The 26,654-nt window shown below is 48.6% G+C and overlaps 1 protein-coding gene across 1 annotated transcript; it reads right to left on the bottom strand.

The window, feature by feature from the left end:
• Positions 1-606: 606 nt before the first annotated feature.
• DNAJC25 (DnaJ heat shock protein family (Hsp40) member C25) lies at positions 607-25,708 on the bottom strand. The gene is made up of 4 exons (XM_075316040.1): positions 25,342-25,708; positions 8,622-8,774; positions 6,912-7,382; positions 607-2,114 (listed from the first exon to the last, which is right to left on the bottom strand). The coding sequence occupies exons 1-4, from the start codon at positions 25,666-25,668 to the stop codon at positions 1,992-1,994; spliced, it is 1,074 nt and encodes a 357-aa protein (XP_075172155.1). The 5' UTR covers positions 25,669-25,708; the 3' UTR covers positions 607-1,991.
• Positions 25,709-26,654: the final 946 nt, after the last annotated feature.

The following is a 26,654-nucleotide window of genomic DNA, read 5'->3' as shown; positions in this document are numbered from 1 at the left end:
GTTTTCCAGTACACCATATGGTAAAACTAATGGTTTAATTTAAAAGTACAACTTGTCCCTCAAAAAACAAGCCCTCATATGGAAAGATTGACGGAAAAATAAAAAAGTAACGGCTCTCGGAAGAAGGGGAGCAAAAAACAAAAACGGAAAGTGCCCGGGGGCTGAAGGGGTTAAGGAGGTCGGGCGTTCAGTTGGGATGAGCCCTGGGCCATGCTGTCTTTCTAAAGGCGGCCGGGCAAGCGGACGAGAGCACCCACTGACCCCCGTGCCCCCACACTCTTAATGTGCAGTTGGATGCTCAAATGGTCGCGTAGCTGAGAATAATGGTAGTCACTGGGGGATTCTAGCATTTTTCCAGAAGACTTCCCGAAAAAATGCTAGTTTCCCATTGACTTCCATTATACTCGGTATACAAGTTACGCCCATCCGAGAATCTAACTGCTTGTTGCGAGTACCACGCATGGTACTGCTCACTCATCGCTAGTTACCACGTAAAAATTTAGCCAATTTTTTTTTCTTTTTACTAATTTGATATTTTTTTCAAGCACTTAAATAAAAATATGCAAGTTTGGTATGGTCATAATCAAATTGACCTGGACAATCATATTTCCAGAATTTTTTTTACTGCAAAATGAACACCAAGGAACGCTTGACTAGGGCAGCATGAATTAGATCGTTCATCACTAATTGGGCCTTTTCACTTTTTTTACCTGTTGCAACCAGTAAAAAAGGGAATCAGTAGCATTTTTTAACAACTTTGTAACAATTACATTTGTTCACAAGTAGCATTTTTGTAATATTTCAGAAACTTACTGGAAACCACCAGTTTTTCTGCAACATTTCAATAGTGCAGTTTTTACGTGCAGTACCACAATTCATTTGATCAGTTCAGACCATTTTTCTAAGAATTGCTACTAAAGGCCGCTTTACACACAATGTCGTTGGGGTCACAGAATTCGTGACGCACATCCGGCCTCGTTAGCGACGTCGTCGAGTGTGAAACGCACAAACGACCGTTTACGAGCAAATTTTCTTACCTTATCGTTGACACGCTGTCCATTTCCCAAATATCGTTGCTGTAGCAGGACGCAGTTGTTCGTCGTTCCTGCGGCAGCACACATCGCTATGTGTGACACCGCAGGAACGAGGAACAACCTCGTACCTGCGGCCGCCGGCAATGAGGCAGGAAGGAGATGGACGGAATGTTTGTTCCGCTCATCTTCGCCCCTCCGCTTCTATTGGGCGGCCGCTTAGTGACATCGCTGTGACGCTGAACGAACCGCCCCCTTAGAAAGGAGGCGGTTCGCCGATCACAGCGACGGTGCTAGGCAGGTAAGTAGTGTGACGGTTCCGAGCAATGTTGTGCGCCACGGGCAGCGATTTGCCTGTGACGCACAACCAACGAGGGCGGGTACGCACGCTAGTGATATCGCTGCGTGTAAAGCGGCCTTTAGTCTACAAGTATTCCATTGATTATGTGCGAGGGTAAATACGGTAATCATAAATCCCATTAAGCCTTGAGCATGTTAGAAAAATATTCATTAAAATTGGCTTTTAATTGTAATTCAATGTATTAAAGATTATCGATATTAATTTTTGGTCCACTCCTTCAGCCAGGATGTTAGTTCTTGATAGTGGCTCCTAAAGGAAAAGCACCAAAACAAATAGGCCGGTTATGGGGATCATTCTAAACTTTACAAATGTGAATGTCAGTAAGGCAAAGCCATGCACACTTGATGCCCAATATAGAAAATATCTGGTGCCACTCCACAATTAAAACATTTCTTGTAAATATTCTAGTAACAGGGAAAGCAGAGTGTGGTCACAGTGAACATTTGTCCTGAACTTGCCCAAGAGTACCAAAATATAAAGGACACGATACGTGTCTAATGTTTGCATCAGAGATCAGGATCACTGTTGTGTGCTCGAAACACAAAAAACTATATTTTATTTTATGAAAATATTTTAAAGGACCAAGTAAGACAGCATTGTCAGTCATCTACAAATGTGAGTCTTCCTGGTCCCTCATTCTTCATCCATCTTCTGTATCTCTTCCATCGTGGATCTGAAGCCATCTTTTTCTTCATTTCTTCGTCTTGCTCTTTTTTGTACATCTGTTAAAAATGACAATAACGTAATGTGTAAATTATGGAGTAAGATGTATTAAAAAAGAGAATTTTGTTTACTTACCGTAAATTCTTTTTCTTATAGTTCCGTATTGGGAGACCCAGACATTGGGTGTATAGCTTCTGCCTCTGGAGGACACACAAAGTACTACACTAAAAAGTGTAGCTCCTCCCTCTGAGCATATACACCCCCTGGAGAACTAGATCTAGCCAGTTTAGTGCAAAAGCTGAAGGAGATAGCCACCCACAAGTAAAGACAGAGTAAGAACCGGAACAACCGGAGACTCTGTCCACGACAACAGCCGGTGATAACACGCGGAACAAGATCTGCCAACAGGCAACAGGGAGGGTGCTGGGTCTCCCAATACGGAACTATAAGAAAAAGAATTTACGGTAAGTAAACAAAATTCTCTTTTTCTTTATCGTTCCTATGGGAGACCCAGACATTGGGACATCTCAAAGCAGTCCATGGGTGGGAATAAACAGAAAAACTGAGAAGTAGGCAGAGCCTAACTTCACAAATGGGCGACAGCCGCCTGAAGGATGCGTCTGCCCAAGCTCGCATCTGCCAAAGCATGAGCATGCACTTGGTAGTGCTTTGAAAAGGTATGCAGGCTAGTCCAAGTGGCAGCCTGACAGACTTGCTGAGCCGTAGCCTGGTGCCTGAAAGCCAAAGAGGCACCGACAGCTCTGGTCGAGTGTGCCTTGATCCCCGGCGGGGGAGGCACCTGAGTACACTGGTAGGCATCGGAAATGGCCGACCTAATCCAACGAGCTAAGGTCGGCTTAGAAGCAGCGAGGCCCTTACGCCGACCTGTGGTTAGCACAAAAAGAGAGGTGCACCGCCTAAGAGCAGCGGTGCGAGACACATAGATCCGGAGCGCCCGCACCAGATCCAGAGTATGCAACGCTTTTTCAAAGCGATGAACAGGAGCCGGACAAAAGGAAGGCAGGGAAATGTCCTGGTTAAGGTGGAAAGGAGAAACCACCTTAGGGAGAAAGTCCGGGGTCGGACGGAGAACCACCTTGTCTTGATGAAAAACCAAAAAAGGTGACTCCGAAGAGAGCGCAGCCAAATCAGAGACTCTCCTGAGGGAAGTTATGGCCACTAGAAAGACCACTTTCTGTGAAAGACGAAACAAAGAAACCTCCCGAAGAGGCTCAAAGGGGGTTTTCTACAAGGCCGTGAGGACCAAATTGAGGTGCCAGGGATCCAAGGGCCGCCGGTAAGGTGGAATGATGTGAGACACGCCCTGCATGAAGGTGCGCACTTGAGCCAGCCGGGCGATACGCCGCTGGAACAGTACTGACAGAGCCGAGACTTGTCCCTTGAGGGAATTGAGGGATAGTCCTAGCTGCAGACCGGACTGTAGAAAGGACAGAAGGGTCGGCAAGGAAAGAGGCCAAGGAGCATGGCCGGAAGAGCGACACCAGGACAGGAAAATTTTCCAAGTCCTGTGATAGATTTTGGCCGAGGAAGACTTCCGAGCCCGAGTCATAGTGGAGATGACTTCAGGAGGAATACCAGAAGCCGTCAAGATCCAGGACTCAAGAGCCACGCCGTCAATCTGAGAGCCGCAGAATTCTGGCGGAAAAACGGACCTTGTGAGAGAAGGTCTGGACGGTCCGGAAGATACCTCGGCACCTCTACGGACAGATGGAGCAGGTCTGGGTACCAAGCTCGCCTGGGCCAGTCCGGAGCAATGAGGATGACCCGACGGCCCTCCATTCTGATCTTGCGCAGAACTCTGGGCAAGAGAGCTAGAGGGGGAAACACGTAGGACAGACGAAACTGGGACCAATCTTGAACCAGAGCATCCGCTGCAAAGGCCTGAGGATCGTGGGAGCGAGCCACGTAAACCGGAACCTTGTTGTTGTGACGGGATGCCATTAGGTCCACTTCCGGAGTGCCCCATTTGCGGCAGATTGACTGAAACACTGCCGGATGCAGGGACCACTCGCCACTGTCCACGGTTTGACGGCTGAGATAATCTGCTTCCCAGTTTTCCACGCCTGGGATGTGGACTGCGGATATGGTGGACTTGGAGTCCTCCGTCCATTGAAGGATGCGTTGAACCTCCAACATTGCCAGGTGGCTGCGTGTCCCGCCTTGGTGATTGATGTAGGCGACCGCTGTCGCATTGTCTGACTGGACTCGGATGTGCTTGCCCGCCAACAGGTGGTGAAAGGCTAGGAGAGCTAGAAGCACAGCTTTGGTTTCCAGCACATTGATCGAGAGGGCTGACCCGGACGGAGTCCAAGTGCCCTGCGCTCGGTGGTGGAGACATACCGCTCCCCAGCCGGATAGACTGGCATCCGTGGTGAGGATCACCCAGGACGGGGCCAGGAAGGAGCGCCCCTGAGACAGAGAGAGGGGCCGAAGCCACCACTGAAGAGAGCTCCTGGTCTGTGGCGACAGAGCCACTAGCCTGTGCAAGGAGGAAGTCCGCTTGTCCCAACAGCGGAGAATGTCCAGCTGTAGAGGACGCAGATGGAACTGGGCAAAGGGAACAGCCTCCATTGACGCCACCATCTGACCCAGCACCTGCATTAGGTGCCTGATGGAATGACGGCGGGGCCTCAGCAGAGAGCGCACCGCCAGTTGGAGGGACTGCTGTTTGACTAAGGGCAGCTTCACAAGTGTCGGCAGAGTCTCGAACTGCATCCCTAGGTATAGGTACGTGAGCCTCTGGGTAGGAGTCAGAGTGGAGTTGGGCAGATTGACAAGCCACCCGAATTGGGCTAGAGTGGCGAGAGTGAGCGAGACACTCCGCTGACAGTCTGCGCTGGATGAAGCCTTGACTAGAAGGTCGTCCAGGTAAGGATCACTGCCAACCCCTGGAGGTGCAAAACCGCAACCACTGCTGCCATGACCTTGGTGAATACTCGAGGGGCCGTGGCTAACCCGAAGGGGAGAGCCACGAATTGGAAATGTTCCTCTCCGATTGCAAAACGTAGCCAACGCTGGTGTGAAACTGCAATTGGCACATGCAGATAGGCATCTCTGATGTCGATGGATGCCAGGAAATCTCCTTGGGTCATTGAGGCAATGACTGATCGCAGAGACTCCATGCGAAAATGTCACACCTGAACATGCTTGTTGAGAAGCTTGAGATCCAGGATGGGCCGGAAGGAACCGTCCTTTTTGGGGACTAGGAAGAGATTTGAGTAGAAACCTCTGAACCGTTCCCGGGCGGGAACCGGTACAATTACTCCGTTGGCCTGCAAGGATTGCAGCCAGTGCTGATTGCTGAGAAAACGCTGATAAAATGGCGCCGGAGCGAGGAGAGGGGGCGGGGCCAACCCTGAGTGAACACAAAGCAATGAACTGGCTAGATCTAGTTCTCCAGGGGGTGTATATGCTCAGAGGGAGGAGCTACACTTTTTAGTGTAGTACTTTGTGTGTCCTCCGGAGGCAGAAGCTATACACCCAATGTCTGGGTCTCCCATAGGAACGATAAAGAAAATAAGTGTACTGCCTGCAATTATTTACAAGCGTGAAGTGCCCATACAAAAACAAGAATGGTGGGAACAAATGTGGTATGAAGCAAGTTCCCTATAACCATTTACACACTATTGGTCTTCTTACGGCTGTTTCAGATCCAGCATTTCGCCAGATTACCGGACCGGCACACTCCAGTAGTGTTAATACTGTACAATAATGGGAATATAAGAGATCCGGGTTTAATGCTACGCTAGAAACCACATGAATCCAAAGTTGTGTGATGAAATCCTTTTTTCTTTATTTCTGCAGGTCAACACGTTTCAAAGAACTAAGATATTGTTTCTTTTATCCTGATGAAGAAGATAGATATGTCTTTGAAACGCGTTGACCTGCAGAAATAAAGAAAAAAGGATCTCATCACATACCTTTGGATTCATGTGGTTTCTAATGCAGCATTAAACCCGGATCTCTTTTATTCCCATTGTTTTAACCCTTTATTCGGGGCTGCTGCTGACCACCAATTGATATATGTGTATATAGGAGTTGTGCCTGACACAACCTCAGTGGGTGAGTGTGCCTTTTGGCACCTTATTTGTGAAATCTCATACCTGGTAAGACCCTTTGTGCACTTTCTTTTCCAGACAAATAATACTGTACAATGGCATCGCGGCAAGCTCTGGTCACATGCTCCGGTCACATGCCAGAATGTGACCGGAGGTTGCCGCAATGCCATTGTACTGTATTACACTGCACTGGAATGTGCCTGAACCTGACAATATTGACGGGTACAGAAGACTATAATGTGTGTGGGGCGGACTGATGGTCGGGGGAAATGTAGATAAGCCTCAGGAGCCCAGCTCTATCCACACATTATAGATATTAACAGTTGACTGTAGAGCACTGATGGTTTACCATGGCAGCTGGGGTCCTGCTAAATCCACCCATCACAGTCATTTGTGTACTCCTGTGAAGCTTAGCCATAGGCTCCAGAGGAGCCCAATATTTATACTATATACTGCAATACTATACTATTAGAGTATAAGAAAAAACATAATCGCTGTTTGTAAAAGTCCGATCTAAAAAAATAATAAATTACCTTTATCAGTAAATTCTGTAACAAGGGAAAAAAAAACGAAAAACGACAAAATTGCGGGGTTTGGGTTTTTTTCGGTTACCTCACTTTCCTAAACAATGCAATAATAAACTAAGCAAAAAAAGTTATGGCTCTAGGCAAAAAGAGGGGAAAAAAAAAAAAAGAAAAAATGCCTGAACTAAGTCTAACATACATTTCTTGTGCCTTTTGCCTGTCAAAAAGATTTTAACGTTAAATCTCTACTTACTTCATAATTCTCTCGGATCCACAGCTCCTCCTCAAGAAATGCTTTCTTCCGTTCATCTTCTAAACTGTCAAACTGAGACTGAGACATTTTCATGTGTTTACGGATGAGGTAGAGTTTTTCTGTCTCACCATACTCCTCTCCTTTGATATTAAACGTATACACCCATCGGATATACCAACTCATATACTGGATGAAATAATAGGGGAATATGATGATTTGGAACAGGAGGATGTCATAGATTTGGGGTTTTTGATAGCCTCCTTTAATGTCTATTTTGTTCTTGATAATGTCCCTAATTATTTCCTCATCTTCTTCTTTAATTTCTTCTTTTGATCGCTTGTTCTTCCCCTTTTCTTTACCGCGATTCAGGAGACCTTGCTGCCTTGCAATTTCAGTGGCCTGGATTCGGTATTTTGGCACCGTTGCTAAGTATTTAATGGCTTCATTATAGCTGCTCCTCCAGCTGTAAAACTGAAGAATATTCACTATAATTATGAGAATCCACAGCTACAGTCACCAACATTACATAGTATACAGGATTTAATAAGGTTTGTACCAGCAGGGACCATAGGCATGACACATGATTATCAGATAGAGACAATTCTGGTAAAATCTTACGCTCAAGGACAACAGATTGTCAACAGATTCGTCAAAAGTGGCTACGTCTAACACCTAATATCTACAAGTGCCTTTGAATGTTTTGATTTTTATGTTGAAAAACTAAGTACATTTACAATTGTTATTCTCTCCATGGATTTAAAATGACATTAATCTTGCAACATATCGTCATTTTTTTTTACCCATTTTGTTTCTACAGATTATTTGCAAACTACAGTATGTCTGTATGGTAACAGACAACAAACAGATTGTTAGTAGTTTGATCCTGCAGTGGTAATCCATTTTGTCATCTAATTATTCCTATCCCATAAAATTGACAGCAACATAAAGTAGGGGATAAGTATGGGAAAATATGCCTGCTGGATTACACTACACAGAATTTGTCCTGGGTATTGGAGAGTTGCCTCTGCGGATGGCTCATCGGATCTACAGCTGTGTGCCTCATTTTTGGCATTCTCAAACTTCTTTAAATGGATATCAAAAAAGGAAATACCGTATTTTTAGGATTATAAAACACATTTTTCCTCCCAATCAATTGGAAGGAAAATGAGGAGTGCGTCTTAAAATCCGAATATAGCTTACCGGGGGGTGGTGGAGAGGGGTCAGAGGAGGCAGGGGCAATGCTGTGCTGCTCTCTGCAGCAGACGGCCCTGCTCTGTGTGGCTCTGTGCGGATGGCGGCCCTGCTCTGTGCGGCTGGCGGCCCTGCACGGGCTATTTTGAAGACGTCGGCGGTATGGGCTTTCAAATAATGGAGCCCAGAATCGGCACATGCTCAGATGGAGCTCTCGGCTAAAGCTCTCATTTGCGCATGTGCGGACTCCAGCCGCCATGTCTTTGAAGCCCGCACCGCCGACATCTTCAGAATAGCCAGTGCCTCACCACCACCTGGCACAGCATCGAAATTTGGGCTGCGTCTTATAATCCGATGTGTCTTATAAAACGAAAAATACGTTATGTTTGTAATATATATATGTAAAAAAGTCCTATTGGTAGATATAGATATCAAAGAAAAGTCCTCTGCTTCTAACTGCTGTCTATCACCCTGAGTGAAAAACATTTACCAACTACTGATTGTTAAGTGTGTAATTACCTGAAAGAGTGAGATGACACACACTGTAACAAGGATGACTATCCTCACATCCACTTTCGGAGCCAGACGCCTGCTGTAGTAGTGATAGTAGTGCCTGTAGTACTCCTCCGGGTGATCAAGCATATAGTCATAATCTTTCCGGGTTTCCTCATCCTAGTTGGAAACAAGCAGGTTATGTTACTTTCCATTTTACTAAGGCTCAGATATATTCATTAACAACAGAATAGCAGTCTCATATATATATATAAAACCTGCGCCCTGTTGGAGAACAGCCTAAAAGATTTATATCTCCCACCATAGCATAGTACAACATTCCATTGAAACCAATGGAGACAAATTGTGGTGAATAGAAACCTTTTTTTCTACATCAGAGATATTATTATAGCTATCTACTGTACAGTATATGTAGAATACTTCATTAGGCCTCATTTCCAAGTCCAAGTTATTCCACAGACGCAGGAAAAAAAAAAAATAGTACCGTGTCATCAGTGTTTTGGATCCGTGAGTCAGTGTCAGTTTTTACCATCTGTGATTTTCATGTGTGGATTAATAAGTACATTAGAAAGGTTCTACCCTTTGCAATGATAATCCTAGACAACACAGACTGCACACTGATTCAATCCGTGTGCTGTACGTGTACCCATAGATTTGTATATTTCATCTGTGCTGCTGGGAAATAAAAACGGACGTCTCCATTAGTTTTGCGCACACAGGAGTGGTGGAAAGACAGTTCTGTGAACAGTCCCGTAAGCGATAACAAGAACATGCTGTATATTAGTGATATGGACTTATGAATGAGGCCTAAATTTGGTGGGCTTTTTCCTTTCTTGGCTGCTGTTGGCCACAACAGGTGGTTACGTGACTTCTGTTTACCTGACGCATGGGTGTCCATGACGGCAACCAAAAATGCAAGGGAGGCTAGGCCAGCTGTATAGCTTGATTTCTTTATTCAATCCAAAACACCTTATATTCAGGCTTATTAACGTTATAGTAGTTTTTAACAGCACTTCAAACACAGCCTGAAGCACCTTTTACTGCTCTACTTTTTATTTAAGGGGCATTGCAATTGGAATAAGTTATCCCCTTTCACGGGGTAGTTGATAACTCCTGGGAAAAGCCAAACACGGCACTCGGCAGCTCTATCGAGAATTAAATAATGAATTATTAGTACTGCTGCTCCATTCTTATGGGGATAAAAGTGCCCCATTCAGTGGCGGTCCCAGCAATCAGACCCCCACTGATAGACAGCGTGGAGGAAGGATGTCTAGCAAACATGTCCCCAGTTGTATAAAATTCAACATTTTTTATTTAATCCATGTTAAAAAGTTCATCAAACGATCCATATATATAATCCAGTGAAAATGATGTAACAAGGACGCGTTTCGGACTCTATGTCCTTATTCACACTTTTGCTGACTCTATCCTGCCCGTGCACCGTCTGGTTTAGGAGGTCTCCTCAAGATTGGGTGAGCTGGATAAATTATTTGTATTCCCCAATGATAGACAGTATCACCTAATCTGTAGTTCTTAACATTACATGCCAGTCATTAAAATGAAGGGCCAACCATGTAATGTATAGGCCCCTGGGGTCTACCAGAACGGGAGACACTCTGAATTCAACTCGCTGTATATCATCCATCTGCTGCTTTAGCGTATGTACCATCGTTGTGGTGAACTAACTGTAAGGCTATGTGCCCACGGGAGTTTGTACCTGCGGATATATCCGCAGGTATGTCCGCAGGTTTCCCGCAGCAGCTCCCCGGAATCCGCAGCTATCCATAGCTGCGGGATTCCAGCGAAATAGCTACAGTAAACCTGCGGACAATCATGCAACTTACCTGTGGACGTCCTGCCCTCTATCTCCATAGTGGAGGGCCGGGAATTCCGCAGCTATTTCCCATAAACAATTGACATGCAATTATGCAATTACGTGCGGCTGCGGGACATCCGCAGCATGTTCCGCAGCTGCACATTCCGCCGCATGGACACAGCACTCCCCATGTCCCATAGGATAACATGGGGAGTGTCTGTACTTGCATAAATCTGAGGATTTATCTGGAAAATTCAGAAAATCCGCGGATTTTCCGCAGATAAATCAACAGGGATTCTCTTCCGTGGGCACATAGCCTTAAGGTTTTAGATGTTGTCCCAGTACCGAACATGCATCTGAAGACTTGTTCTTCTAAAGTCCAATTTATAACATGATGTGTCACTCGTTTGTCCTTTATACAGTATTTTGTAGGGCACAAAAAAAAAAGTTGCTGTGTCCAGGGAACATCCTAGGGCTTGGTGAGAGCTGTACTAATGTTTGCAGTTGGGTATATTTGCAAGTCTGATCTCAACCTAATGACTAATGTGACTAATCTTGTGCTGTACTGAGAAGAGCTCTGGATTTCAAAATACTTAGTAACTAGATCTTTATAACATTTATTTTTTTCCCTTATATTTATATGCCCTTTTAACTGCAAGCAAACTAGTGGAGGTCTGGGTGTTGAGACCCCCCGCAAGGATTCAATAGAAAGTATAGGCAATGAAGCTCCTGCACCTCTTTGAGAGATTTTTGAGTGAACAGTTGTGGTCTGAGAACTGAGACCCTCACCAATTTGCTTGTAATTAAAAGGGCAGTAAAAAAATAAATAAAAAAGGAATAAAGACTGAGCTACTTTAACCCTTTGTTGACATTCGCCATACATGTAAGGCTGCTTTCACACATCCTGTTTTTACCATCAGGCACAGTCCTGCGAAATGCGGATAAAACAGATCCGGCGCCGGATCCGTTTAATTCCCCATTGACTTGTATTAGCGCCGGATTGTGCTAAATGGCATTGCGTTGCATGCGGCGTCCGCCAGATGCAGCAACATTTCTTCATCCGGCTGCCGGAAAGGGCGCAGCATGGAACTTTTTTTTAGCAACGGCAAAAACTTGGACCACACTGGATCCGGCGCCGTCTGGCATGTTGTATAATGGAAGCCTATGGGCGTCATCCGTCATATGACGGAATCCAACGAAGGATTGTGATTTTTTTAAGCTGAGCATGCTCAGTATCACAACGGATCTGTCGAAAAATGGAAGAAACGGATGGAAAAAACTGATGCGATGGATCCGTTTTTTCGACGGATCCGTTGCATCAGTTTTTCTACCGAATTGTGCCTGATGGCAAAAACCTGATGTGTGAAAGTAGCCTAAGGCTAGTTTCACACATCCGTCTTTTCGCCGGATTCGGCGCACACCAGTACAGTGTATACAGTACAGTGGCAGCGCGACAAGCTCCGGTCACATGCTGTCATGTGACTGGAGCATGTGATCCGGACGTTACAGTGCTGCTACTGTACTGTATACACTGTACTGGCATGCGCCGAATCCGCCGAAAAGCCGGATGTGTGAAACTAGCCTTAGGCGCAAGCTGGTGGTGGTTGTATGGTGCGGGCTCACAGTATGCTGCAGGTCCTACCTCTAACAATTGCTGTCACTGTTAACCTGTTAAATGCCGCCATCAATCTCTGACAATGGCATGAACATCACGCTGGCATGGGATCATGTCAGTCCATGCCCTTATGGATGGGTTGCTATGACATTTGGGGGTCTTCTGAAGACATGGGTGCTTGTCATTACGTAGCTCCCTCGAGATCCTGCCTGTGGCCAGACTTCAAAGGAGGCAGTGATTTTCACTATATATGCAGCAATGTTATGGCATTGCTGTCCATAGCACTAGCAGGTTATAGCCTCCTATACAGTAAGAAAAAAATAAAAAAATATAAAGTTCAAATCGGCCCCTAGTCTCTCATTAAAAATAAATGTGATAAAAAGTACACATATGTGGTATGGGCGTGTATACAAAAGACCAATCTATAGGAATATAAAAAATATTAACCAAATTCAGAAACACCTTAAAACAGAAAAAAAAAGCCAAAATTACGTGTTTTTGGTTGCCACAATACCACAAAACATGCTGTAGCAAGCAATCAAAATGTCATACCTATCCCAAAGTGCTATGAATAAAAATGTTGTCCTGCCCTGCAAAAAACAAGCCATCACACGGCTCCATTGTCTTAGGAAATGGCGACAACCCCAAACGTGTTGTTTTTTTTTTTTAAACCTTTGATTTGATTTTTTTTCACCAGTAAAGTAAAAAAAAACTGGACATGTTTGGTATCACTATTAAGCTGTGTGCACACGGTGCGTTTTTACCACTTTTTTTTCTTGCAGACTTTCACAAATCTGCAAGGATATCCTTATGCCAGGAAAGTCTATGAGAATCCTGAAGTCTAGTGCACACTTTCAGGATTTTTATTGGCAGAAAAAATCTGCAGCATGTCAATTCTTTTCCACCATTAAAAGCAATAAAGGAAAAAAAAACATAAAAAATGAGGCAAATCGTGGCAAAAAGGCGCGTTTTTCCTGCCAGGAGATGCAGATTTGGTTGCAGAATGTCAAATCTAGTCTAATCATACTGAGGAGACTGATATTACCAGATCAGTTTTACCACATAATGAACGCTGTAAAAAACGATCCAAAAAACAATGGCAGAATTGTTTGTTGTTTTTCACTATTCCACTGTACTTAGATTTTTTTTTTCCCCATTTTCCAGTTTATTCTGTGGTAAAATGAATGGGGTCATTCAAAAATATAACTCATCTGGCTATGGACAGAAAAAAAAAGTTATAGCTAAGGGAGGGAAAAACAAAAACAGTTATTGGCTGCGTCGCGAAGGGGTTAAAGTGAAGTGTCCAGTTGTGGACTTCATCTTGAGTAACACAATGCTTTAGGCGGCATGATCCTTAGTCACCGCACAATCAGTAATACCGGGTGTACATGATCAGACCATAGTGGGCTTCATAGTCAAGACACCCTATAACTGCAGCAGGAAGTCAGATCAATGTGGGCTTCATAGTCAGGGCACCCTATAACTGCAGCAGGGAGTCAGATCAATGTGGGCTTCATAGTCAGGGCACCCTATAACTGCTGCAGGGAGTCAGATCAATGTGGGCTTCATAGTCAGGGCACCCTATAACTGCTGCAGGGAGTCAGATCAATGTGGGCTTCATAGTCAGGGCACCCTATAACTGCTGCAGGGAGTCAGATCAATGTGGGCTTCATAGTCAGGGCACCCTATAACTGCTGCAGGGAGTCAGATCAATGTGGGCTTCATAGTCAGGGCACCCTATAACTGCTGCAGGGAGTCAGATCAATGTGGGCTTCATAGTCAGGGCACCCTATAACTGCTGCAGGGAGTCAGATCAATGTGGGCTTCATAGTCAGGGCACCCTATAACTGCAGCAGGGAGTCAGATCAATGTGGGCTTCATAGTCAGGGCACCCTATAACTGCAGCAGGGAGTCAGATCAATGTGGGCTTCATAGTCAGGGCACCCTATAACTGCTGCAGGGAGTCAGATCAATGTGGGCTTCATAGTCAGGGCACCCTATAACTGCTGCAGGGAGTCAGATCAATGTGGGCTTCATAGTCAGGGCACCCTATAACTGCAGCAGGGAGTCAGATCAATGTGGGCTTCATAGTCAGGGCACCCTATAACTGCAGCAGGGAGTCAGATCAATGTGGGCTTCATAGTCAGGGCACCATATAACTGCTGCAGGGAGTCAGATCAATGTGGGCTTCATAGTCAGGGCACCCTATAACTGCTGCAGGGAGTCAGATCAATGTGGGCTTCATAGTCAGGGCACCCTATAACTGCTGCAGGGAGTCAGATCAATGTGGGCTTCATAGTCAGGGCACCCTATAACTGCTGCAGGGAGTCAGATCAATGTGGGCTTCATAGTCAGGGCACCCTATAACTGCTGCAGGGAGTCAGATCAATGTGGGCTTCATAGTCAGGGCACCCTATAACTGCAGCAGGGAGTCAGATCAATGTGGGCTTCATAGTCAGGGCACCCTATAACTGCAGCAGGGAGTCAGATCAATGTGGGCTTCATAGTCAGGGCACCCTATAACTGCAGCAGGGAGTCAGATCAATGTGGGGCTTCATAGTCAGGGCACCCTATAACTGCTGCAGGGAGTCAGATCAATGTGGGCTTCATAGTCAGGGCACCCTATAACTGCAGCAGGAAGTCAGATCAATGTGGGCTTCATAGTCAGGGCACCCTATAACTGCTGCAGGGAGTCAGATCAATGTGGGCTTCATAGTCAGGGCACCCTATAACTGCAGCAGGGAGTCAGATCAATGTGGGCTTCATAGTCAGGGCACCCTATAACTGCTGCAGGGAGTCAGATCAATGTGGGCTTCATAGTCAGGGCACCCTATAACTGCAGCAGGGAGTCAGATCAATGTGGGCTTCATAGTCAGGGCACCCTATAACTGCTGCAGGGAGTCAGATCAATGTGGGCTTCATAGTCAGGGCACCCTATAACTGCAGCAGGGAGTCAGATCAATGTGGGCTTCATAGTCAGGGGCACCCTATAACTGCTGCAGGGAGTCAGATCAATGTGGGCTTCATAGTCAGGGCACCCTATAACTGCAGCAGGGAGTCAGATCAATGTGGGCTTCATAGTCAGGGCACCCTATAACTGCAGCAGGAAGTCAGATCAATGTGGGCTTCATAGTCAGGGCACCCTATAACTGCTGCAGGGAGTCAGATCAATGTGGGCTTCATAGTCAGGGCACCCTATAACTGCTGCAGGGAGTCAGATCAATGTGGGCTTCATAGTCAGGGCACCCTATAACTGCAGCAGGGAGTCAGATCAATGTGGGCTTCATAGTCAGGGCACCCTATAACTGCTGCAGGGAGTCAGATCAATGTGGGCTTCATAGTCAGGGCACCCTATAACTGCTGCAGGGAGTCAGATCAATGTGGGCTTCATAGTCAGGGCACCCTATAACTGCAGCAGGAAGTCAGATCAATGTGGGCTTCATAGTCAGGGCACCCTATAACTGCTGCAGGGAGTCAGATCAATGTGGGCTTCATAGTCAGGGCACCCTATAACTGCAGCAGGGAGTCAGATCAATGTGGGCTTCATAGTCAGGGCACCCTATAACTGCTGCAGGGAGTCAGATCAATGTGGGCTTCATAGTCAGGGCACCCTATAACTGCTGCAGGGAGTCAGATCAATGTGGGCTTCATAGTCAGGGCACCCTATAACTGCTGCAGGGAGTCAGATCAATGTGGGCTTCATAGTCAGGGCACCCTATAACTGCAGCAGGGAGTCAGATCAATGTGGGCTTCATAGTCAGGGCACCCTATAACTGCTGCAGGGAGTCAGATCAATGTGGGCTTCATAGTCAGGGCACCCTATAACTGCAGCAGGGAGTCAGATCAATGTGGGCTTCATAGTCGGGCACCCTATAACTGCTGCAGGGAGTCAGATCAATGTGGGCTTCATAGTCAAGGGCACCCTATAACTGCTGCAGGGAGTCAGATCAATGTGGGCTTCATAGTCAGGGCACCCTATAACTGCTGCAGGGAGTCAGATCAATGTGGGCTTCATAGTCAGGGCACCCTATAACTGCAGCAGGGAGTCAGATCAATGTGGGCTTCATAGTCAGTGCACCCTATAACTGCTGCAGGGAGTCAGATCAATGTGGGCTTCATAGTCAGGGCACCCTATAACTGCTGCAGGGAGTCAGATCAATGTGGGCTTCATAGTCAGGGCACCCTATAACTGCTGCAGGGAGTCAGATCAATGTGGGCTTCATAGTCAGGGCACCCTATAACTGCTGCAGGGAGTCAGATCAATGTGGGCTTCATAGTCAGGGCACCCTATAACTGCAGCAGGGAGTCAGATCAATGTGGGCTTCATAGTCAGGGCACCCTATAACTGCAGCAGGGAGTCAGATCAATGTGGGCTTCATAGTCAGGGCACCCTATAACTGCAGCAGGAAGTCAGATCAATGTGGGCTTCATAGTCAGGGCACCCTATAACTGCTGCAGGGAGTCAGATCAATGTGGGCTTCATAGTCAGGGCACCCTATAACTGCTGCAGGGAGTCAGATCAATGTGGGCTTCATAGTCAGGGCACCCTATAACTGCTGCAGGGAGTCAGATCAATGTGGGCTTCATAGTCAGGGCACCCTATAACTGCTGCAGGGAGTCAGATCAATGTGGGCTTCATAGTCAGGGCACCCTATAACTGCTGCAGGGAGTCAGATCAATGTGGGCTTCATAGTCAGGGCACCCTATAACTGCTGCAGGGAGTCAGATCAATGTGGGCTTCATAGTCAGGGCACCCTATAACTGCAGCAGGGAGTCAGATCAATGTGGGCTTCATAGTCAGGGCACCCTATAACTGCTGCAGGGAGTCAGATCAATGTGGGCTTCATAGTCAGGGCACCCTATAACTGCTGCAGGGAGTCAGATCAATGTGGGCTTCATAGTCAGGGCACCCTATAACTGCTGCAGGGAGTCAGATCAATGTGGGCTTCATAGTCAGGGCACCCTATAACTGCAGCAGGGAGTCAGATCAATGTGGGCTTCATAGTCAGGGCACCCTATAACTGCTGCAGGGAGTCAGATCAATGTGGGCTTCATAGTCAGGGCACCCTATAACTGCAGCAGGGAGTCAGATCAATGTGGGCTTCATAGTCAGGGCACCCTATAACTGCTGCAGGGAGTCAGATCAATGTGGGCTTCATAGTCAGGGCACCCTATAACTGCTGCAGGGAGTCAGATCAATGTGGGCTTCATAGTCAGGGCACCCTATAACTGCAGCAGGGAGTCAGATCAATGTGGGCTTCATAGTCAGGGCACCCTATAACTGCTGCAGGGAGTCAGATCAATGTGGGCTTCATAGTCAGGGCACCCTATAACTGCTGCAGGGAGTCAGATCAATGTGGGCTTCATAGTCAGGGCACCCTATAACTGCAGCAGGGAGTCAGATCAATGTGGGCTTCATAGTCAGGGCACCCTATAACTGCTGCAGGGAGTCAGATCAATGTGGGCTTCATAGTCAGGGCACCCTATAACTGCTGCAGGGAGTCAGATCAATGTGGGCTTCATAGTCAGGGCACCCTATAACTGCTGCAGGGAGTCAGATCAATGTGGGCTTCATAGTCAGGGCACCCTATAACTGCTGCAGGGAGTCAGATCAATGTGGGCTTCATAGTCAGGGCACCCTATAACTGCAGCAGGGAGTCAGATCAATGTGGGCTTCATAGTCAGGGCACCCTATAACTGCTGCAGGGAGTCAGATCAATGTGGGCTTCATAGTCAGGGCACCCTATAACTGCAGCAGGGAGTCAGATCAATGTGGGCTTCATAGTCAGGGCACCCTATAACTGCTGCAGGGAGTCAGATCAATGTGGGCTTCATAGTCAGGGCACCCTATAACTGCTGCAGGGAGTCAGATCAATGTGGGCTTCATAGTCAGGGCACCCTATAACTGCAGCAGGGAGTCAGATCAATGTGGGCTTCATAGTCAGGGCACCCTATAACTGCTGCAGGGAGTCAGATCAATGTGGGCTTCATAGTCAGGGCACCCTATAACTGCTGCAGGGAGTCAGATCAATGTGGGCTTCATAGTCAGGGCACCCTATAACTGCAGCAGGAAGTCAGATCAATGTGGGCTTCATAGTCAGGGCACCCTATAACTGCTGCAGGGAGTCAGATCAATGTGGGCTTCATAGTCAGGGCACCCTATAACTGCTGCAGGGAGTCAGATCAATGTGGGCTTCATAGTCAGGGCACCCTATAACTGCAGCAGGAAGTCAGATCAATGTGGGCTTCATAGTCAGGGCACCCTATAACTGCTGCAGGGAGTCAGATCAATGTGGGCTTCATAGTCAGGGCACCCTATAACTGCAGCAGGGAGTCAGATCAATGTGGGCTTCATAGTCAGGGCACCCTATAACTGCTGCAGGGAGTCAGATCAATGTGGGCTTCATAGTCAGGGCACCCTATAACTGCTGCAGGGAGTCAGATCAATGTGGGCTTCATAGTCAGGGCACCCTATAACTGCTGCAGGGAGTCAGATCAATGTGGGCTTCATAGTCAGGGCACCCTATAACTGCAGCAGGAAGTCAGATCAATGTGGGCTTCATAGTCAGGGCACCCTATAACTGCTGCAGGGAGTCAGATCAATGTGGGCTTCATAGTCAGGGCACCCTATAACTGCAGCAGGGAGTCAGATCAATGTGGGCTTCATAGTCAGGGCACCCTATAACTGCTGCAGGGAGTCAGATCAATGTGGGCTTCATAGTCAGGGCACCCTATAACTGCTGCAGGGAGTCAGATCAATGTGGGCTTCATAGTCAGGGCACCCTATAACTGCTGCAGGGAGTCAGATCAATGTGGGCTTCATAGTCAGGGCACCCTATAACTGCAGCAGGGAGTCAGATCAATGTGGGCTTCATAGTCAGGGCACCCTATAACTGCTGCAGGAAGTCAGATCAATGTGGGCTTCATAGTCAGGGCACCCTATAACTGCTGCAGGGAGTCAGATCAATGTGGGCTTCATAGTCAGGGCACCCTATAACTGCAGCAGGAAGTCAGATCAATGTGGGCTTCATAGTCAGGGCACCCTATAACTGCAGCAGGAAGTCAGATCAATGTGGGCTTCATAGTCAGGGCACCCTATAACTGCTGCAGGGAGTCAGATCAATGTGGGCTTCATAGTCAGGGCACCCTATAACTGCAGCAGGGAGTCAGATCAATGTGGGCTTCATAGTCAGGGCACCCTATAACTGCTGCAGGGAGTCAGATCAATGTGGGCTTCATAGTCAGGGCACCCTATAACTGCTGCAGGGAGTCAGATCAATGTGGGCTTCATAGTCAGGGCACCCTATAACTGCAGCAGGGAGTCAGATCAATGTGGGCTTCATAGTCAGGGCACCCTATAACTGCTGCAGGGAGTCAGATCAATGTGGGCTTCATAGTCAGGGCACCCTATAACTGCTGCAGGGAGTCAGATCAATGTGGGCTTCATAGTCAGGGCACCCTATAACTGCAGCAGGGAGTCAGATCAATGTGGGCTTCATAGTCAGGGCACCCTATAACTGCTGCAGGGAGTCAGATCAATGTGGGCTTCATAGTCAGGGCACCCTATAACTGCTGCAGGGAGTCAGATCAATGTGGGCTTCATAGTCAGGGCACCCTATAACTGCTGCAGGGAGTCAGATCAATGTGGGCTTCATAGTCAGGGCACCCTATAACTGCAGCAGGGAGTCAGATCAATGTGGGCTTCATAGTCAGGGCACCCTATAACTGCTGCAGGGAGTCAGATCAATGTGGGCTTCATAGTCAGGGCACCCTATAACTGCTGCAGGGAGTCAGATCAATGTGGGCTTCATAGTCATGGCACCCTATAACTGCAGCAGGGAGTCAGATCAATGTGGGCTTCATAGTCAGGGCACCCTATAACTGCTGCAGGGAGTCAGATCAATGTGGGCTTCATAGTCAGGGCACCCTATAACTGCAGCAGGGAGTCAGATCAATGTGGGCTTCATAGTCAGGGCACCCTATAACTGCTGCAGGGAGTCAGATCAATGTGGGCTTCATAGTCAGGGCACCCTATAACTGCTGCAGGGAGTCAGATCAATGTGGGCTTCATAGTCAGGGCACCCTATAACTGCTGCAGGGAGTCAGATCAATGTGGGCTTCATAGTCAGGGCACCCTATAACTGCAGCAGGAAGTCAGATCAATGTGGGCTTCATAGTCAGGGCACCCTATAACTGCTGCAGGGAGTCAGATCAATGTGGGCTTCATAGTCAGGGCACCCTATAACTGCAGCAGGGAGTCAGATCAATGTGGGCTTCATAGTCAGGGCACCCTATAACTGCTGCAGGGAGTCAGATCAATGTGGGCTTCATAGTCAAGGCACCCTATAACTGCTGCAGGGAGTCAGATCAATGTGGGCTTCATAGTCAGGGCACCCTATAACTGCTGCAGGGAGTCAGATCAATGTGGGCTTCATAGTCAGGGCACCCTATAACTGCAGCAGGGAGTCAGATCAATGTGGGCTTCATAGTCAGTGCACCCTATAACTGCTGCAGGGAGTCAGATCAATGTGGGCTTCATAGTCAGGGCACCCTATAACTGCTGCAGGGAGTCAGATCAATGTGGGCTTCATAGTCAGGGCACCCTATAACTGCTGCAGGGAGTCAGATCAATGTGGGCTTCATAGTCAGGGCACCCTATAACTGCTGCAGGGAGTCAGATCAATGTGGGCTTCATAGTCAGGGCACCCTATAACTGCTGCAGGGAGTCAGATCAATGTGGGCTTCATAGTCAGGGCACCCTATAACTGCTGCAGGGAGTCAGATCAATGTGGGCTTCATAGTCAGGGCACCCTATAACTGCAGCAGGGAGTCAGATCAATGTGGGCTTCATAGTCAGGGCACCCTATAACTGCAGCAGGAAGTCAGATCAATGTGGGCTTCATAGTCAGGGCACCCTATAACTGCTGCAGGGAGTCAGAACAATGTGGGCTTCATAGTCAGGGCACCCTATAACTGCTGCAGGGAGTCAGATCAATGTGGCCTTCATAGTCAGGGCACCCTATAACTGCAGCAGGGAGTCAGATCAATGTGGGCTTCATAGTCAGGGCACCCTATAACTGCTGCAGGGAGTCAGATCAATGTGGGCTTCATAGTCAGGGCACCCTATAACTGCAGCAGGGAGTCAGATCAATGTGGGCTTCATAGTCAGGGCACCCTATAACTGCAGCAGGGAGTCAGATCAATGTGGGCTTCATAGTCAGGGCACCCTATAACTGCTGCAGGGAGTCAGATCAATGTGGGCTTCATAGTCAGGGCACCCTATAACTGCAGCAGGAAGTCAGATCAATGTGGGCTTCATAGTCAGGGCACCATATAACTGCTGCAGGGAGTCAGATCAATGTGGGCTTCATAGTCAGGGCACCCTATAACTGCAGCAGGGAGTCAGATCAATGTGGGCTTCATAGTCAGGGCACCCTATAACTGCTGCAGGGAGTCAGATCAATGTGGGCTTCATAGTCAAGGCACCCTATAACTGCTGCAGGGAGTCAGATCAATGTGGGCTTCATAGTCAGGGCACCCTATAACTGCTGCAGGGAGTCAGATCAATGTGGGCTTCATAGTCAGGGCACCCTATAACTGCAGCAGGGAGTCAGATCAATGTGGGCTTCATAGTCAGGGCACCCTATAACTGCTGCAGGGAGTCAGATCAATGTGGGCTTCATAGTCAGGGCACCCTATAACTGCTGCAGGGAGTCAGATCAATGTGGGCTTCATAGTCAGGGCACCCTATAACTGCTGCAGGGAGTCAGATCAATGTGGGCTTCATAGTCAGGGCACCCTATAACTGCTGCAGGGAGTCAGATCAATGTGGGCTTCATAGTCAGGGCACCCTATAACTGCTGCAGGGAGTCAGATCAATGTGGGCTTCATAGTCAGGGCACCCTATAACTGCAGCAGGGAGTCAGATCAATGTGGGCTTCATAGTCAGGGCACCCTATAACTGCAGCAGGGAGTCAGATCAATGTGGGCTTCATAGTCAGGGCACCCTATAACTGCTGCAGGGAGTCAGATCAATGTGGGCTTCATAGTCAGGGCACCCTATAACTGCTGCAGGGAGTCAGATCAATGTGGGCTTCATAGTCAGGGCACCCTATAACTGCTGCAGGGAGTCAGATCAATGTGGGCTTCATAGTCAGGGCACCCTATAACTGCTGCAGGGAGTCAGATCAATGTGGGCTTCATAGTCAGGGCACCCTATAACTGCTGCAGGGAGTCAGATCAATGTGGGCTTCATAGTCAGGGCACCCTATAACTGCTGCAGGGAGTCAGATCAATGTGGGCTTCATAGTCAGGGCACCCTATAACTACAGTAGGGAATCAGACCATAGTGGGTTTCAGAGTCATGGCACCCTTTAACTGCAGGAGAGAGGTCAGACCATAGTGGGTTTCATAGTCAGGAAGATCCTATGTGACGGAGGTCTCCTATCCTCCTATCCTAGGGAGATTTGTGACAGGTTTTGGATCTGAGTCTCACATTGCCTTCTGAGGCTCTGGATATTAAATGTATCTGATTTTTTTCAGTGCAGAAAGGGTTAAGGACTCTTTCCTGGCAGGTAGTTTCTTGTTAGTTCAACTCAGGTGCAGCCTGTTTGCGCCCACTCCCATTCCTTTAAATAGTCAGATGGCCCATCACCTGATGTGACTTACAGAATTGTATCCCCTCCTGAGCTGGCTGTTGTTGAAGGAGGAAGTCAGTGGAAGCTCTTGGAGCTTTTCAGCTCTGGTGTTAGGCTGCTGCAGTTGGTGCATATCCTTTTCTCTATGTGCCCCTGTCTGTCTTCCTTTGCCTGTATTTTATTACATTAGTAGTGATGTCTAGTGTATTTGCTGGCCTTGGCACTGTACAGGGTAAGTGGAGAAATCAGATGGGCTTTATAGGGGACATACTAAAAAGAATAAGGAATAAATAAAGAGAATGAGAACTTATTAGGTGTATATTGTGTAGATGTATAAAAGGTTTCATTGGCAAGTTAGACATGGAATGAACATTATATATGAGCATTATAGGTGTGGAATGATAATGAAATATCAGTAGATTACAGGAAAATTAACGCATGTCATAAGTATGTATATATATATATATATATATATATATATATATATATATTATACACACACAGTTATATGACATGCGTTCATTTTCCGATTATCTACAGATATTTCCTGTTCATTCCATGTCTAACTTGCCCAAGAAACCTTTTATACATCTACACAATATACACCTAATAAGTTATCTTTTTTATTTATTCCTTTTTAGTATGTTACGCTTTAGGGTATGTGCGCACGTGTGCGTATTACATGCAGTTACGCTGCGTTCTGCAGCGCAGCGTAACTGCATGCTTCCTGCGTCCCCTGCACAATCTATGGAGATTATGCAGGGGCCGTGCGCACGTGGCATGTTAGAACGCAGCGATTCGGCTGCTTGTCAAATCGCTGCGTTCTAAGAAGTGACGTCACTTCTTTCATGCGTTCTGCATGCTGTCTGTAGGGAGAGGCAGCATGCAGAGCGCACAAATCTGCCGGCACCATGCGCTTCAGAACGCAGCTTTTCAGCTGCGCTCTGAAGCGCACATTTTCGGTGCGGTGCAGAGCGCACACGTGCGCACAAAGCCTTATAGTCAATGCACCCTATATCTGCAGGGGGGGGGGCAGACCACAGTGGGGCTTCTTAGAGAGGGCCCCCTATATCTGCAGGGGGGGGGGGGGCAGACCACAGTGGGGCTTCTTAGAGAGGGCCCCCTATATCCGCACCGGGGGGGGGGGCAGACCACAGTGGGGCTTCTTAGAGAGGGGCCCCCTATATCCGCACCAGGGGGGGGGGGGCAGACCACAGTGGGGCTTCTTAGAGAGGGCCCCCTATATCCGCACCAGGGGGGGGGGGGCAGACCACAGTGGGGCTTCTTAGAGAGGGCCCCCTATATCCGCACCAGGGGGGGGGGGGGCAGACCACAGTGGGGTTTCTTAGAGAGGGCCCCCTATATCCGCACCAGGGGGGGGGGGGGCAGACCACAGTGGGGCTTCTTAGAGAGGGCCCCCTATATCCGCACCAGGGGGGGGGGGGAAGACCACAGTGGGGCTTCTTAGAGAGGGCCCCCTATATCCGCACCAGGGGGGGGGGGGGGGGGGGGAAGACCACAGTGGGGCTTCTTAGAGAGGGCCCCCTATATCCGCACCAGGGGGGGGGGGGGGGGAAGACCACAGTGGGGCTTCTTAGAGAGGGCCCCCTATATCCGCACCAGGGGGGGGGGGGGGGGAAGACCACAGTGGGGCTTCTTAGAGAGGGCCCCCTATATCCGCACCAGGGGGGGGGGGCAGACCACAGTGGGGCTTCTTAGAGAGGGCCCCCTATATCCGCACCAGGGGGGGGGGGGGGGGGGGGGCGCAGACCACAGTGGGGCTTCTTAGAGAGGGCCCCCTATATCCGCACCAGGGGGGGGGGGGCAGACCACAGTGGGGCTTCTTAGAGAGGGCCCCCTATATCCGCACCAGGGGGGGGGGGGGGGGCAGACCACAGTGGGGCTTCTTAGAGAGGGCCCCCTATATCCGCACCAGGGGGGGGGGGGGGGGGCAGACCACAGTGGGGCTTCTTAGAGAGGGCCCCCTATATCCGCACCAGGGGGGGGGGGGGGGGGGCAGACCACAGTGGGGCTTCTTAGAGAGGGCCCCCTATATCCGCACCAGGGGGGGGGGGGCAGACCACAGTGGGGCTTCTTAGAGAGGGCCCCCTATATCCGCACCAGGGGGGGGGGGGGGGCAGACCACAGTGGGGCTTCTTAGAGAGGGCCCCCTATATCCGCACCAGGGGGGGGGGGGGGGGGCAGACCACAGTGGGGCTTCTTAGAGAGGGCCCCCTATATCCGCACCAGGGGGGGGGGGGCAGACCACAGTGGGGCTTCTTAGAGAGGGCCCCCTATATCCGCACCAGGGGGGGGGGGGGCAGACCACAGTGGGGCTTCTTAGAGAGGGCCCCCTATGGGTGCAGTGGCTGTTAGCTTTTACGTGTGCAGCTTGCAGCCAAAGTTCATAGTCCCTAACCAATGAGAAGTGGCCAACACATCCGAGCTTTCATGCCAGCAATTACACGTAATGGGGAACTGAAGCCAACACCGATTACCTGCCAGGTAATGGAGAAGCCCCAGACCTGCAGAACCTCTTTACTACACAGCAGACATGACTGACACGGGTAGTGCACAATGGGTTGTACCAAGTTTCGGCTCTGCTACACCGTGCCCCCCCCCCCCCTGCAGCAGTGCAGCGGTCCGGTGACGTGTTACCTTCAGCGTCTCATAAGCTGTGGCCACTTGTAGAAATTGATTGTGCGCGGTCTCTTTGTCTTCAGGCGTCCGGTACCGGTCCGGGTGATACTTCCTGGCCAGCTGCCGGTATGCCCGGGCGATGTCCGCCTTGCTGGCATCTCTGCTCACCCCCAGGACGTCGTAGCACACCTGATGGCCGCAGTATAGACCTTCTGTGAGCGCCGCTGACTGCCCGGCCAGACATGCCAGACTCAGGAACAGGGCGACGACCCGAAGAGACATGGAGGACCCGGGAAGGAGGAGAGGGACTACCGCTTCCCCCTCCGCCTTCCCCGGGACCGCCATGTCAGCAGCCGCCAGCTGCAACGTGACACCGGGGAGGAGCAGCCGCTCACTTCAATAACTTTATTAACAGACGCATAGCCGGACAAGACGAACAGGCGGGAACTTCACTCCTGGTATATCAGGTTACTAGGGGGAAATGGTCTGGTGGAGAATCTCTTCAGGGGGTTGGCTCGTGTTCACATATGGTTAAAATGGCAAAGTGCTTGTAAAAAGGAGACATTTTGCAATTTACGTCTCAAGAACTGAGGGATTTTTTTTTTAATATCCTACAGCTAATTTCCTCTATTACTGGTCACTTATTGGCAATCTTCAGAACACCACCCTCTGCAAAACTAGGGCCCTACAGCGGAGACCATCCTGTGTGTGAGCCCTGCATGTCGGACTGGGGAACATTGGGCTCACCAGAGGCTCCGATTCTGATCATTCTTTTGCTTTTTTTCATTGAGGCCACATGCACACAATCAGTATTTGAAAAGCCACATACACACATTGACAGTGGTGTAACTCAAGTTTGATGGGCCTCGGTGCAAAGTTTGGACCTGGGCCCACCTCCACCGACACATGGGGTACTGGATAATGAAACTGACACTTGGCTCTTTCCCTCAGCACCCAGCTTTCCTATGTTCTAATATCCATCTTGTCCTCGGCACCCAGCTTCCCCATGCTCTGCTATACATTTTTCCCTCAGCACCCAGCTTTCCCATATCAGCATGGGAAAGCTGGGTGCTGAGGGAAAGACTTTTTCCCTCAGCACAAAACGTTTCTATCCCATGCTTATATCATTTCCCCCCCCCTTGTATATAGTTCTTCAAATACAATAATAGCCCCCACATAGCCTTCCATATAGTATAAAGGGTCCCACATAACCCTTCATATAGTAGAATGCACCCCCATAGTCCTCCATGTATTACAATGCATTTCCCATAGTCTTCCATTTATTATAGTGCACCCCATACACCTCCATGTATAATGCACCCCTATAGTCC

The sequence above is a fragment of the Anomaloglossus baeobatrachus genome, chromosome 1, assembly GCF_048569485.1.
Source record: "Anomaloglossus baeobatrachus isolate aAnoBae1 chromosome 1, aAnoBae1.hap1, whole genome shotgun sequence".
Classification (NCBI taxonomy): Eukaryota; Metazoa; Chordata; class Amphibia; order Anura; family Aromobatidae; genus Anomaloglossus; species Anomaloglossus baeobatrachus.
The sequence above is the reverse complement of the archived record's forward strand: the minus strand, read 5'-3'. Positions and strand labels throughout refer to the sequence as shown.